Source organism: Mastigoproctus giganteus, chromosome 8 (genome assembly GCF_048544385.1).
Source record: "Mastigoproctus giganteus isolate SK-2022 chromosome 8, ASM4854438v1, whole genome shotgun sequence".
In the NCBI taxonomy this organism is placed as follows: Eukaryota; Metazoa; Arthropoda; class Arachnida; order Uropygi; family Thelyphonidae; genus Mastigoproctus; species Mastigoproctus giganteus.
The window spans coordinates 55,658,268-55,671,669 of NC_143582.1; the positions used below are offsets into that span (position 1 = coordinate 55,658,268).

General features: G+C 34.6%; 1 protein-coding gene across 1 annotated transcript in view; it reads right to left on the reverse strand.

The window, feature by feature from the left end:
• The window catches only part of PolQ (DNA polymerase theta), a 277,127-nt gene that overhangs the window by 144,356 nt on the left and 119,369 nt on the right, over nt 1-13,402 (reverse strand). The window contains exon 12 of the mRNA XM_090380240.1: nt 12,129-12,372. Within this exon, the coding sequence (XP_090236366.1) occupies nt 12,129-12,372 (244 nt within the window). The remainder of the gene's footprint in view (nt 1-12,128; nt 12,373-13,402) is intronic.

The following is a 13,402-nucleotide window of genomic DNA, read 5'->3' on the forward strand; positions in this document are numbered from 1 at the left end:
TAGATGTGCAAAAATTTGCCTTTAGTCAGCGGGTGGTTAATTGTGGAACATAACTTCCATTTGTCATTAAATAAATTCAAGGAGAAACTGGACAAACTTTTAGAGGGAATAGTTGTGTGAAATTGTTTTTTTTTTTTTTTTGTTTTTTTTGCTGATGCTACATAAGCTCATACGCTTGCTTTTTTGTATTACATTCCTCTATTACTACTACTACTACTACAAATGAAAGCTATCACATATGGGAGTCAGTATAACATTAAGTTCCTTGAACTCCCAGACAGACCTAATCATGCCTTATCCCTTACTTTTGACTTTTCTAATTTCTTTCTTTCTTTCTTTTTTTTTTTTTAATTTCCCTGAAATTATTAGATTACATGAGAATAGATGGTAAGCTATTTGCTTATTTTTTAGTGTGTTCTTTTAAATGATTCTATTGCACTAATTAATATTACAGTTAACTATTCTTGCAGTCTGAGGCTTTTTTGTGCTAAGTTCCATTATATTTGACTAATTCAGTGGTATGTTATTTCATTCTAAATATTTTTCATTCGCCACACAAGTTAACGGAGAATGAAAAAGACCTAGGGGTGTTTTTCATACCTAGGGGGATTCCATTATATTTGACTAATTCAGTGGTATGTTATTTCCTTCTAGATCTTTTTCATTCTCCACACAAGTTAACAGAGAATGAAAAATACCTAGGGATAGTTTTACAGCCTGAAATGAATTTCTCTGCATAGTGCAAATGACCACTATGACAACTGTCAAAGAGATACAAGAATTTTGCCAGAAGTGACATGGAAATGATTACCTTGCTGTATAAGGCAATGGTCAGGCCACACCTTGAATACTGCATAGGGTGTCTGGAAGTCCCATTTTTGGAAGGAGGCAGATCTGTTGGAATGGGTGCAGAAAGAGCAACAGACTAATCAGATACATATAAAGACTCTTATCACGAAAGTCCTCAGTTTTGCACTGTGTGTGCAGAATTTTCATAATTTCCACTTAAAATATTATGATAAACTCTTTAAAATCTGGCACCCTCGTGGATTGATAAGTATCAGATTTAAAAATTTTCTACATTTTCATGATGGTATGCCTAGTGGTGTAATTTTAGAGGAGCATGTTTCAATAAATAATATTAAGCAAAAAAAAACTGAACTTATTAAATCCAGAAACATTTATAATGATATCTTGTCCCTTCATTTCTTTCTGCAGCCAGCAGGATTTAGACTGCATAGATAACGCAATAATCTTAATTTTCGCAGCAAAACAAACTTGCCTTTGTAACTAATTACCCTGGTTTTGCACTACTTTCAACACGTAGCTTTATCTTTATTACAACTTTTAAAACATTTTGTACACAGTACAGCAGGTTGAACAACTTCTTCACAACTTTTTTGCCTGTGTGTTGTCACTAGAAACAACCTGCTATCTAAAGAGGGACCAATCACCTGAAACAGGAGTTGAAAGTAGTGCAATATCATGGCAACTCATTGCAAAGGCAAATTTGTCTTGCGGCAAAAATTAAGATTATTGCATAAAGACAGAAAAATGTCACTTACTTTTTGTACAGATTCTTAAAGGCAAATGCAATCGTTGATAGAAATGCTGGATTGCTTTCCTCTATTTCTAGATTGTAAAGTTTCAGATTGTCAGGGTTCATATTGGTATAGCCATATAGTGCAAGGAAATCACAGGCTTTTGTTACATCAGTCAAAAAAAAAAAAAAGAAGAAGAAAAAAAGTAAGAAAAAAAGAAAGTAGATAAGAAAATACAAATTATGCACGTCCCTCCTTTGAATTTCTTCAAACTGTCAGTCACAACTACCCATGAAGGAAACTTGTTCCAGCAATCAAGAACTCACAGGCTAAAAGAAAACTTCTTACAGCCTTGAATTAACCCAGTTAATATAAATTCTTCACTTGAATTTATAGCCCCCCATTCTGGAATTTTTCATAACAGTGAAAACTCTGCCTTCATTCATTTTACTAATCCCTCTCAGAGCCTTATAAATCTCAATCAGGTTCCCTCTAAAGTGCCTGGTTACCAAGCTCTGTAGTTCAAAGTCTTTCCTCGTACATCACTCATTTGCCGATCTCCATGTGAGGTGCCCATCTTTGGACTCTTTCAAGAAGCTCAACGTGTTTATTGAGTTTATTGTAATACTCTTTTAGTTTCACTGTTTCAGACATTCATAAATAGATGGTTAATATATTAATTTTTATCAATATGAAAAAGGTGACAATTCTACTGTGGAGAAATTCAATAAATTCTCACACATGTTAACAAGATTGGTAAGTTTTGATTTTGTCGCCATAACTGCTGTTATGCAGCTAAATGTATATGAGCTGTACATAGAAACAAATTACACATGCCTGAGAGAGAGAGAGAATCCATATTTTTGAATATTATTTGCTGTTTAATATTTTTAATACAGACAAAAAATATGCATTATATGTGTATAATTTTGCACACTATTGAATTCTTTACCATTTTTTATATTATACTATTACTATTATGCTTCTGTAAAATCTGCAGTTGTTTGACTTTTGTATTTCATCTAGTGAGTTCACTGAGTTTCTTAATCTTTATATTCGTCCTTGATAATATTTTCATTATGGTCAGAATTTACCTGCTTTCTCTATGGCCCTAGTCTATCAATTTGTATGCACATTTACATTTAATATAATCTTTAAGAATATTATACATTTTGATATCAAAATATCATCACACACACACAATTATTAATGCTACTTATAAAATTAATTATTTTAATATAATTTTGCAAATAGCATTACCAAAATTAAGACATTACAAGATAAATTTTATTAAAATAAATTTAAAATATCTACAGAACTGAATTAAAGGTTGTGGGGTAGCAAATTTGAAACCCAAATTAAATCTGTAACAAAAGTAAATCTTCCAGGAATTAGTAAGAGTTGACAGGTATGCACTTCATTTAAAGTTTAAAATTTTTTTATTTTTTATTTTTATTAGTTTCTGTTTTCACATAGCTTTAGCACTTTAAGCACAAAAAATCTGTGGATTCTTGAAGTACATGTGTATATGTTCACCTGCTGCATTTGCAAACAGCTGCTGCATCACAATGTCTGATATATTGAAAATCCAAGATGGAACATTAATTTTTTTGTGTTTGCACATTTCAAATGAGTGTTATTATGAAATTTGGAATATATTTGTATTATTATGAAATTTGTTATTCTGAAAATATGTAACCCACTAGTAGTAGCAGCACCAGACATTACACATCTGTGTACATGGGACCAAAAAGACTCCAAAAGATCAAAATCTTAATAGTCCCACCATTTATGAAAATTCCTTATTGATTCCTTCCTCTCCCCCAGTCAATAATACTATGAAGTTTGCAAAAATATATCCTTACAGAATCACAATAGACAATTTTTAAAGAAATAACATTTATTCCATTTCATTTTCATCTGACACCAGCTTTTCTGAGTTTAAAATGTGGTTGTCAATAGCCAGTTGAAACATACCTCCAAGAAAGATGCTGTAAAATACAGTTTGCAAAAAACAATTTATTATGAATAGTATGGATTTCCTTTTGCATGCAATTTAAGGATATGAGGTTTTCTATTTGATATGAGTTTCTGTCAATCTATAATGCAGCTCCGGACTATGCTTTCTTTCAAAAAAAAAAAAAAAAAAAACTGTTGAGTGGCACTCACTATTTTCCCTGAATGAAACAAGTGGTCTAAAAATTTCTGATTTTTAGCAACAGCAAGATAATTTTCCTTGAAATACATACCAAACAGACATAACAGTATGGATACCAAAAAGCAATATGTTATGAAGACTGTATATTTTAACTTTTTTATGCAATGCAGACGTCTGTCTGTTTGTTTGTTTATATAGGTTTACCAGCACATCAGCACATTTGGTTAGAGCCCAAAATGATATGCGAGTAGCACTGATAGATGTGTGGTAAAAATATATTCAAATAATGCATATGTTCTAAATACTATTCATAGATAATTATGCAGGTAGCCCCCAGTTTATGATGGTTTGTTATGCAATGATTCACAATAACAATAGTTTTGAAACCAGAAAGCCAAAAATATCAAAAAACTATAAAAAAATTTCAAAAATTACCAGATATGATGTAAAGAAACAGCACAGTCCATCAGAGATGAGAGATATCCCCATCTACCATCTAAGCCAATCAGGCATGAGGTGGCTGGATATAAGAGGAGAGGAACACTCAGTTCGCTTGTTGATGTACTATTGTTGAACCACTATTCTACAATGTCAATTTGTGAGTTTTAATTAAAAATTGCTGATTAAATTAATAAAATAACAGCCACCATGTCTAGTAAGAGAAGTGCAGTAAAGCAAGTGAATGCGGAAATGTTGCTAAAAAGTCGCATACATCTATCACGTTGGAAAAAAGATGGAGGTAATTCGTAGAATAGAAGATCGTCAGACACATCCTAATGTGTAGAAGTATGAAATTGCTTCCATCGACTGTGAGTACCATAACGAATAATGCATATGAAATAAAACAGCCAATGCAACATGCTATGACAATAAGTGCATCACAAGTGAGTTATAGCAGAAGTAAACTTTCAGAAAAATTATTGTCACTATGGGTGGATGACCTTAATAAAAAAATATTACGTTGACTTCAGCTGTTAATACTGATAAAGAAAAGTCAATTTTTGGAGATCTTAAGAAAAAAAGAGGGTGGTGATAAAACATTTTTATGTAGCAAAGGTGGTTCATTCGATTTAAATCTCGAAGTGCCGATGTGTGAAATTAAGTGGTGAGGTGGAAAGTGCAGATGCTGAGGCAGCTGTAGCATTTCCTGCAGTTTCAAGAGGAGGGTAATTATCCTCCATTGTCGAGGAGGGTTATTATCCTCCTGATTTCATTTTTAATGCTGACAAGACCAGGCTTTATTGGAAGAAATTGCCATCATCAACTCTCATTCCCAGGAAGAGCAGTCTGCACCAAGTTTCAAGGCTGCAAAAGACAGGATAATGATTCTGCTGGGTGAAAATGTCACTTGCACTTTAAAATTAAAACCAACATTGGTGTACCATTCACAGACACCACATGCTCTCAAGGGCCTAAACAAAGCCATGTTGCCAGTCTACTGAAAATGCAACAGGAGGGCTTGGCAGACCCAAGAAATCTTCTTGGATTGGTATACAAACTGTTTTTGCCTTAACGTTCTCCATTTTTGTCAAGAGAATGAATTACCAGCCAAGGCTCTTCTTCTCTTGGACAATGCCTCTGGCCATCCTGCAAACCTTGCTGAAGTCAGAACATCTCTGGACGTCAATGTTGTTCACATGCCACCAAACACCACTTCAGTTTTGCAACCAATTGACCAGGGGCTAATAGTAAGCTTTAAAACTTATTACCTCCACCAAACCTTCATGGAAATGGTGAGAGTTTTGGTTATTGTTGTTGTTGTTGTTTTTTGGTTTTTAGGAGCATTAGCAACTAAGGCCATATTGCTCCGGGATATGCAGTGGTCATTCCCTTACCTTTCCGCATCCTCCGTATTTGGTGGTGACGGGCTCGAACCCCGGTCTAATCAAGAAGCGTATGCTACGCACTGCTGCTCCTTCCCACCTGGCTACGGAGGCACCAGAGAGTTTTGGACATGTCAGACAAAACTATCACAGATTATTGGCTCTCATTCAACATTTTGAAGGGTATTAATAACATCAAAGCAGCAGCTCAGGAGGAAGTGTCAGTAAATTGTTTGAATGAAGTGTGGCGCAAACATCTCCCAGATTTATGCATGACTTTACAGAATTAGAGCCAGTGGAGGACATTATTGAAGTGATGCAAGAGGTGGGATTGAATGAGGTTACAGCTGAAGATGTAACAGAGCTGTTGGATAGCCATGGACAGCAGCTTTCCAATGAAGATTTGGAAAAATTGGCTAATGAACTTAAGCCAACAGAAGGAGGAGGGGAGAAGAAAGAAAAAGATGAAGCGCCTCCTCTAAAATCTATGAATACAAGTTTTTTTGGTTTTTTTTTGGTATTTGTTGGCGCATCGGCATCTGTGGCCATAATGCACCTCCCAAGGTTTTTGCAGTACTTTGATCCAAGCCCGAGGTGGGATTCGAACCTGCGACCTTTGGGTTGCCAGGCAGGTACTTTACCCACCCGGCTAGCTCGGTCAGCGTGAATACAAGTGATCTACAGCGCATCATTTCAGCAGTGGAGACCCTCACTGATGAGCTCTGTGAGATTGACCAGACTGGGAGCGAAGTGCAAAAGTGAAAAGGGGCATGATTGTATCCATTAGCCCTTATTCTGAGATTCTCAAAGAAAGAAAGAGGAAAATCTCAACAGTCAACATTGCATGTTTTCTTCAAAAGGAGGGAAGATCCTCAACCAGGGACTTAATCAAAGAAGTAAAATCTCTGCATTACGCCACTGTCAAAAAAGATCAATGCAGGAGCCTTACATTGGCGCTTACAAAAACTTTCGATCTGGGTTTCGAACATATCAAAGTAAATGTACAAAGTTTAATTTTTTTTATTTAATTAAATTTAGTTTGGTTATTTTATATTGTATTACATTTAACTGATTTATATTCATAAGAATACTGTTTTTACACTGATAGCAGAACTTTAAATATAATAATATTATATTACTTATGTCAATTTTGAGAGGGGCCTGGAATGTAACTCATTGACTTCTTATTGACTTATATAATTAGGTTCATTTTACACCGATTTTTTTTTGCAACAGTTCCTTAAGGAATGGAACCCCATTGTAAACAAAGGGCTACCTGTACATGCCAATTATTTATAGAAAGAAGAATTTTTCAGCTTTGGTGATGAGATGGTAGCCAAATCTTGTGGTGTGCATGAGGAGAATTCTGCTTGGTGTGTACATTCATAGGCTGGAGACAGTTCACTAAAATGTGACTGACAGTAAGCAATGTATTGCATTTATAACATAGAGGATGTTCTTTGGCTCTGAGCAGATATGAATGAGTGACACACACTCCCCCACCTAAAAGTTTGGAATCGCATTTCATTTTTCATAATTTTCAAAGTTTTTATTAAAATAGGACCAATTTGTTTATCAATTTTTATTGAAATATTATTTATTATGCATAAAAATCAAAAAACTTAAATAATATTTAAGAAATTTTGAGAATATTCCAGAAAGGTGCAGAAGATTCCTGAATGTGGTAGAACATTGTAGAAGATTTGTGAACGTGGTAAAATGTTGTTGGTGATTCTAGAATATTCTAGAAATTGGGAGTATTGTGTAAACATTACAGAGGATCATAGATGATTCTAGCGTGTTTTGCAGTAATATAAATTGAAGAGTAAGAGCTATAACTTATAAAATCAAACACCCGTCATTCAGAAAGAGTGTTTGTTGTAAGTTTTGTGTGTTTCGTGATAAACATGGCATGATATAAGGAACTGAGTGTTGAACAAAGAAGTGTTATTATAACTCTGTATGAAGAAAGTTATTCCATGAGAAGTATTGACAAAACACTAGGTGTTTCATTTGTTGTTGTGATGGAGTTTTGCGACACACAGGCTACCAAGGCCATATTGTGTCTTTCAAATGGTTAGTACAAAATACTAACTTTATTGTAATAGGTGTTATATTTTATGATATATACCTATACAGTTCAGAAAGGTAAACAGTTCTGTTTTATTAGGATCATCTCTGAGAAATTGCATTAATGAAAATGATGACTGTGCATTAGCAAATGATTTAAAGGTGTTTGAATGGATATTTAGAAACCGGAGACAATCCACTAATAAATGATGAACAATCAGTTGTACATGACATGATGAGCATTTGTGAGCAGTCATTCATTAATAGATACAGGTGAGTGAGGTGAGTATGCCCAATCCTTAGCCTTCCTAAAATTATTTCATCTCGCCTGTTTTTTTGGAAGCTGGAGAGCCACAGCTTTGGTTTTGGTTTTATTTGGTAGAGTTTGTTTCCTGGATAACCTTTCCAGATTAGTGACCGGCTATTATAATATGCTTTACAGATAATGTGTTTGTAATCTGTATGAGGAACTTGAAAAGTCTGTGAAATAGTAGTTTCTGGTTGTTTGGCTGCAAGATCTGCTCTTTTATTGCTGGCTATTCCAGAATGTCAAGTTTGGAATGGTTCAACTCATTACAAGCAAATAACTTGGAATGTATTTGTTTTATTATAGGGAGAGAGGTGTTGTTACTACTAATTATAGCAGTGACAGCACTGAGTGAGTCAGTGTATATTAAAGCAGGCGTAATTAAAAGTTCAGTAATCCGATCAAGAGCTAAGTTTACAGCGTAAAGCTCAGCAGTAAAAATACTGCATTCTATTGGTAATGAAACAGAAATGGTGAATGAAGAGAAGATTGATGTAGCACCTACTTGAGTCTCAGTTTTTAATCCATCTGTACAGATTTTACAAGCCTCCAAGTTAGAAAAGTGAGTTTCATGTAACTGTGCAATATTGGAGGGAGACAAGGTGTTCTTCCCTCACTGTTGAAAAGCGTTTCATTTAAAGGAGTACAAACTACCATTCAACAATTCAAGGAGACTGGCAGGTTAAAGGACAAACCATAACAGGATGAATGTGCATAACAATGGAAGCACAATATAAGACCATAACACTGATTTCTAAATGCAACTGACGACTTATTGCACCTGAAATCCAAGCTGAGTTCAATAGGAACAGAGAAATTCTCATGTCTTCATCTACTGTAAAACTTTGTCTTAAACAAGCAGGACTTTACAGTTGTGTAGCAGTCTGAAAGCCCTTAATAAAACCAGAAAATCGATAGAAACAGAGCCTGGGCTAAGAGCCAACAGCATTGGACAATTCATTAGTGAAAAAACATACTATGGACGAATCAATCCAAATTTGAAATTTTTTGGATCTAAGTGTGTGTATAATTTATGAGAGGAGATCAACTGACGAAAAAATGGTGCTACATTGTTTAGTGCATACAGTGAAGCATGGTGGAGGTTGCATCATGATCTGGGGTTGTTTCTATTTTCTGAAGTGGTGATATTCCTCAAAATTTGAAGGAATTTTAAGAAAAGAAGGCTATAAAAACATTCTTGAACATAATGCAATACCTTCTGGACTTTGATTTTGTAGAAGAAATTTTATATTACAATGACTCAAGCACAGCTCTAAGCTATGCAGGGACTTTCTAGTAACTAAACAACAGGGAGGGGGGTTCAAATTATGGTGTGACTACCCTAATTGACTGATTAAACCCAAAAGAGCTTTTATGGGATCATCTAGATTGTCAAGTCTGTGAAGTCTGCCCATCTTTACAAAATTTATCGGAAACCTTGAAGATCGCTTGAAATGGTAGGTCAGACACCAAGAATAATGTTAGTCAAGGCACCATTATAAAATTAATTGCCAGAATGCCATGTCTGTGTAAGGCAGTGATAAAATCGTGTGGAGAATATTTTGATGAAAAATCATTTCAATATTTTTTTGCTGTAACTTTTCCAATGCTTAATAAAAATGTTTTAAAATACTTTGTAGTGTGTTGTATTTTTCTATATTAAACATTACAATGTCAGCTAATTTCAAAAAAAAAATGAACAAAAACTGTGATAAGCGTCATAAGCTGCGATTCCAAACTTTTAGGCGGGAGTGTTGGTATAACCCATTCGTAACAAAGCTAGTTAGATGTCTTCTTGCTCATTGCTTCAAAAACTTGAAAGCCACTGTTGAAAAACTCATTTGCTACCTGACATTTTTTTATTTTTAAGTCTGAACACAATAGTTCAGTTTGCTACTTCCAATTTTGAATACTGCCTATGAAGCTGAAGCAATAAAAAATATAATAATATTCCAGGCAGAATTTTATATGTATATATACTCACTGGCCAAAAAATTATAAACCTTTATTCAATACCTAATAGTACCATCTACCTCTTTGCTCAAATAACAGCCCTAACATTGTGGCATGGATTCCACTAGGAGCCTGAGGAAGCCTAGCTGCAGATCTGGCCATTCTTCCATCAGGATATTTGTCAACTGCAGTATTGTGATCGGTAGAGAACTAAGAAGCTGGACTACAGTTTCCAACATAACCCAGACATTGTCGGTTATATTCAGATCCGGGAAATAAAGTGACCATCATACATGTTGGAAATATTAGGAATGCTCCTCAAACTAATCAGACTACAATTTTTGAATAGTAGATAGTTGCACTGTCAACTTGAAATAGTCCATTTCAGTCCAGGTAAAAATGGAGCACTTCAAGGCAAGTTGGTCCCATATGACAGAAAGATGTTCATTGGAGGTAACACAACCTTCTAACTTCATAATGGTATGAAAGGACATGTTCCTTACAAACAGAACATACTCCATACCATGACACTACCTCCATCTACTTGAGTGGTGGACATGAGAAAGTCTGGATGCATGGCTTCATGAGGTTCACACCACACTTTCATTCTACTGTAGATGCAAAAAAAAAAAAAAAAAGTCTAAATCGAGACTTGTCAGACATCATGGTCTTTTTCTACTATTCCAGATTCTGGTGATTTTACAGAAATACGTGGCTTTCGTATAGTCATATGATCCAAATCCCAGATTAGTCAACTCCTACCTCTTAGTTCAGTATAAATAAGTTTTCTTTGCCTAATTGGATTTTTCAGTCATCTGTTGCATATTGGACCTTCTATTTTGATACACAATTTGCTTTAAATTCCTGCAGTCTCATTCTCAGAGTACTGACTTTCTGCCTGATTTCTTCCTTTTACAACGCGCTCTCCTTTTGTCTCCCACTTATTATATACTAAATGTACTCCAAAAATAACACTTTAACGAAAATTAAAAAGATCACCTGCCTTCCCATCACTAGATCAACTAAGAAGTCACAGAAAAGCATTATCTATTGATCCCAATTGCAAAAGGTCTCTAATTTTTTGAGCAGTGACTGTAGATATACTCAACAGCTTAAAGTTCCCCCAAGGAGATCGAACATACCATTAAGTGCTACTCTATCATGCTATGTATTTATGGTGTCAATAGACATATACAACAGGATTATATGTCCAGTTCTGTTTCTGATACATTATCATGAATACTGGAAATCGAAATCCTAAAAAAAAAAAAGTTTATATTCTTTAAATTAATTGTGAATACTTATATTTAAGTTTAATAGTTGTTAATTTTGTATTTAAAAACCTTTTCTTTTTTTTTTTATAAGCTTGCACTTATAGTAATAGTAATTTGGTCTTGCCAGCTTACTTGAATGCGGGATGAATCTAAAGATCTTTATTTGATACAGTTTTGGGAGTTTACATTGGTTTCTAATGCATAATAATTTTCTAACAGATCAAATACACATCAAGAAAGTTTCTATAAAAAAAAAATGAGCAGTGTTCCACTCTGTTTTTTCTGGCCAACATACAGCAGTCATAAAATTTTATGACATTTGATATCAGTTTTTCACAGTTTATAGCAGGCAATTTAACAGATAATATTTCATAAGTTTAGTTATAAGATCATATGCACATTAAAAAAGGTACAGTCGAAGCTCTTCATAGCAACCCTCTTTTTAACATCCCACATGTTATAAAGTCCTATGTGATTGGTCTCGGCCAATTTCTCATTAACCTAATGCTATTTTATGATCAATCGATTAACACCCTTCTGATATAACGACCATTTTCTCATTCCCCTGGGGGGGATCATTATATAGAGCTTCAACTGTATTATGAAAATATACTTTAAAAAAACCTGTTGTGATGGATGCTAAGTTCTCATCTTATGTTTTAGTATCAACTGTGATACTGAAGTTCTTTGAGAAATCGTATTTCATTACCTTCAAATAAGACAATGGGGATTTCTCAAATTTTCAATTAAAAAAAATTAAAGAATGCATTTTTTTCTTTAAAGGCAAGTTGAGTTTCAGTGATGTAGATAAGGTGGTTGAAAAGCTTGAAAGTACAAGAATCCAAAAGACTGGGTTCTCAGTATTTTTGATTCTTGTACTCAGGGCTAATGCTGTTAAGATTACTGTAGAGTCTCTCTAGAAAGTTTGTAAAAGTAGAGTTTAAGATGAGAATTTAATTTATGAAAAACAGATGCATGCATACATATATCAATTATTCTCACCTTTGAAAAGGCGCTGAGTTTTTTAACAGCAGCTCAATATCACCTGGATCTGCAGAGGCAAGAGAGGCTAAATTTTCGTACCCACCATTATACAAAACTCTAGCTCTCTGGGCATTTAGGGTTGTCAGTTGTAATAAATCACACAACTCCCTCTGAACTCCAAAATACAGTCTTCTTTGGTACTGGGACAACAACAGCTCAAGGTTATGCCACCCCAGACGACCACAAAATGCTGTTAGCATTCCTGAAATAACAGGAAAAATATAAATATACATAACATGAATGTACTATAAGTAAGATTTAATCACAAAGTTTCAGGACTGACTTTGTACCTTGACATCGCAGTGTATAGCAAGTTGCAACTTGTCATAACATGTTCTGTACCCTCATCTGTAGGGAGTAATCCACGAATCACCCATTTATCTGCAGTCAGGCTAAATTTGTATATGCTGAACAGGTGTTTTATGTTTCATCACACTTTAAAATAAGTGACTTTACTTAGCAGCAAATTTGCAATAAATTGCTTCAAATTAGCAAAAAAAAGTGCAATTGAAATCTATGAAGCATTTAAATTAGCTTTTGGAGAAGCTATGTCCTTATTCTGACTGCCCTTCAACTTCATAAATAATGATTTCCTGAAATTGCTTGCATTCACAATCTGATTTCATTGCTTGCATTCACAATCTGATCAGGGGTGATCAACAATTTGTACAATGATCAGTGATTATCTGGAAAGTTTCTAGTTAAATTGTTATTTGTTTTGGGACAGGTCAGTCAATTTTAAAGCAAGATTTGGGAATGTAATTTCATCATCAGTGAGTGTGCTTTGCATACTCACTGATGACCAAAGAGAACAGTGAATTCTCACATGTCAAGACCTTCATCAATGTCCTGTGCTGACCCACACTTGGTTTCTTCCATCATTACCAGTTACATATAATGGGCATATGGTTATGACCTGAGAACAGAGCCCACTCCACTAATTGGAAGAATCTGTCTTCTCCAAGGTACAAAAAAACCAAGATGATTTCAATGAAATGAGAAGATCATGCTCTTACATTTTTTTGACTCATAGGGCATTATTCATTATGAATTTGTCCATATTCCTGGTTCACAATCAAATAATGAATCAGGAATATTACAAACAGTCCTATGGCATGCTGTTCAGAGAAAACACACGGAAAAGTGGGCTTAAGGAAATTGGTGTTTGCATCATGACAACACTCTTCTGCACATTGCATGCTTTCCATTCAATAATTTCTTGCAAACGCTCC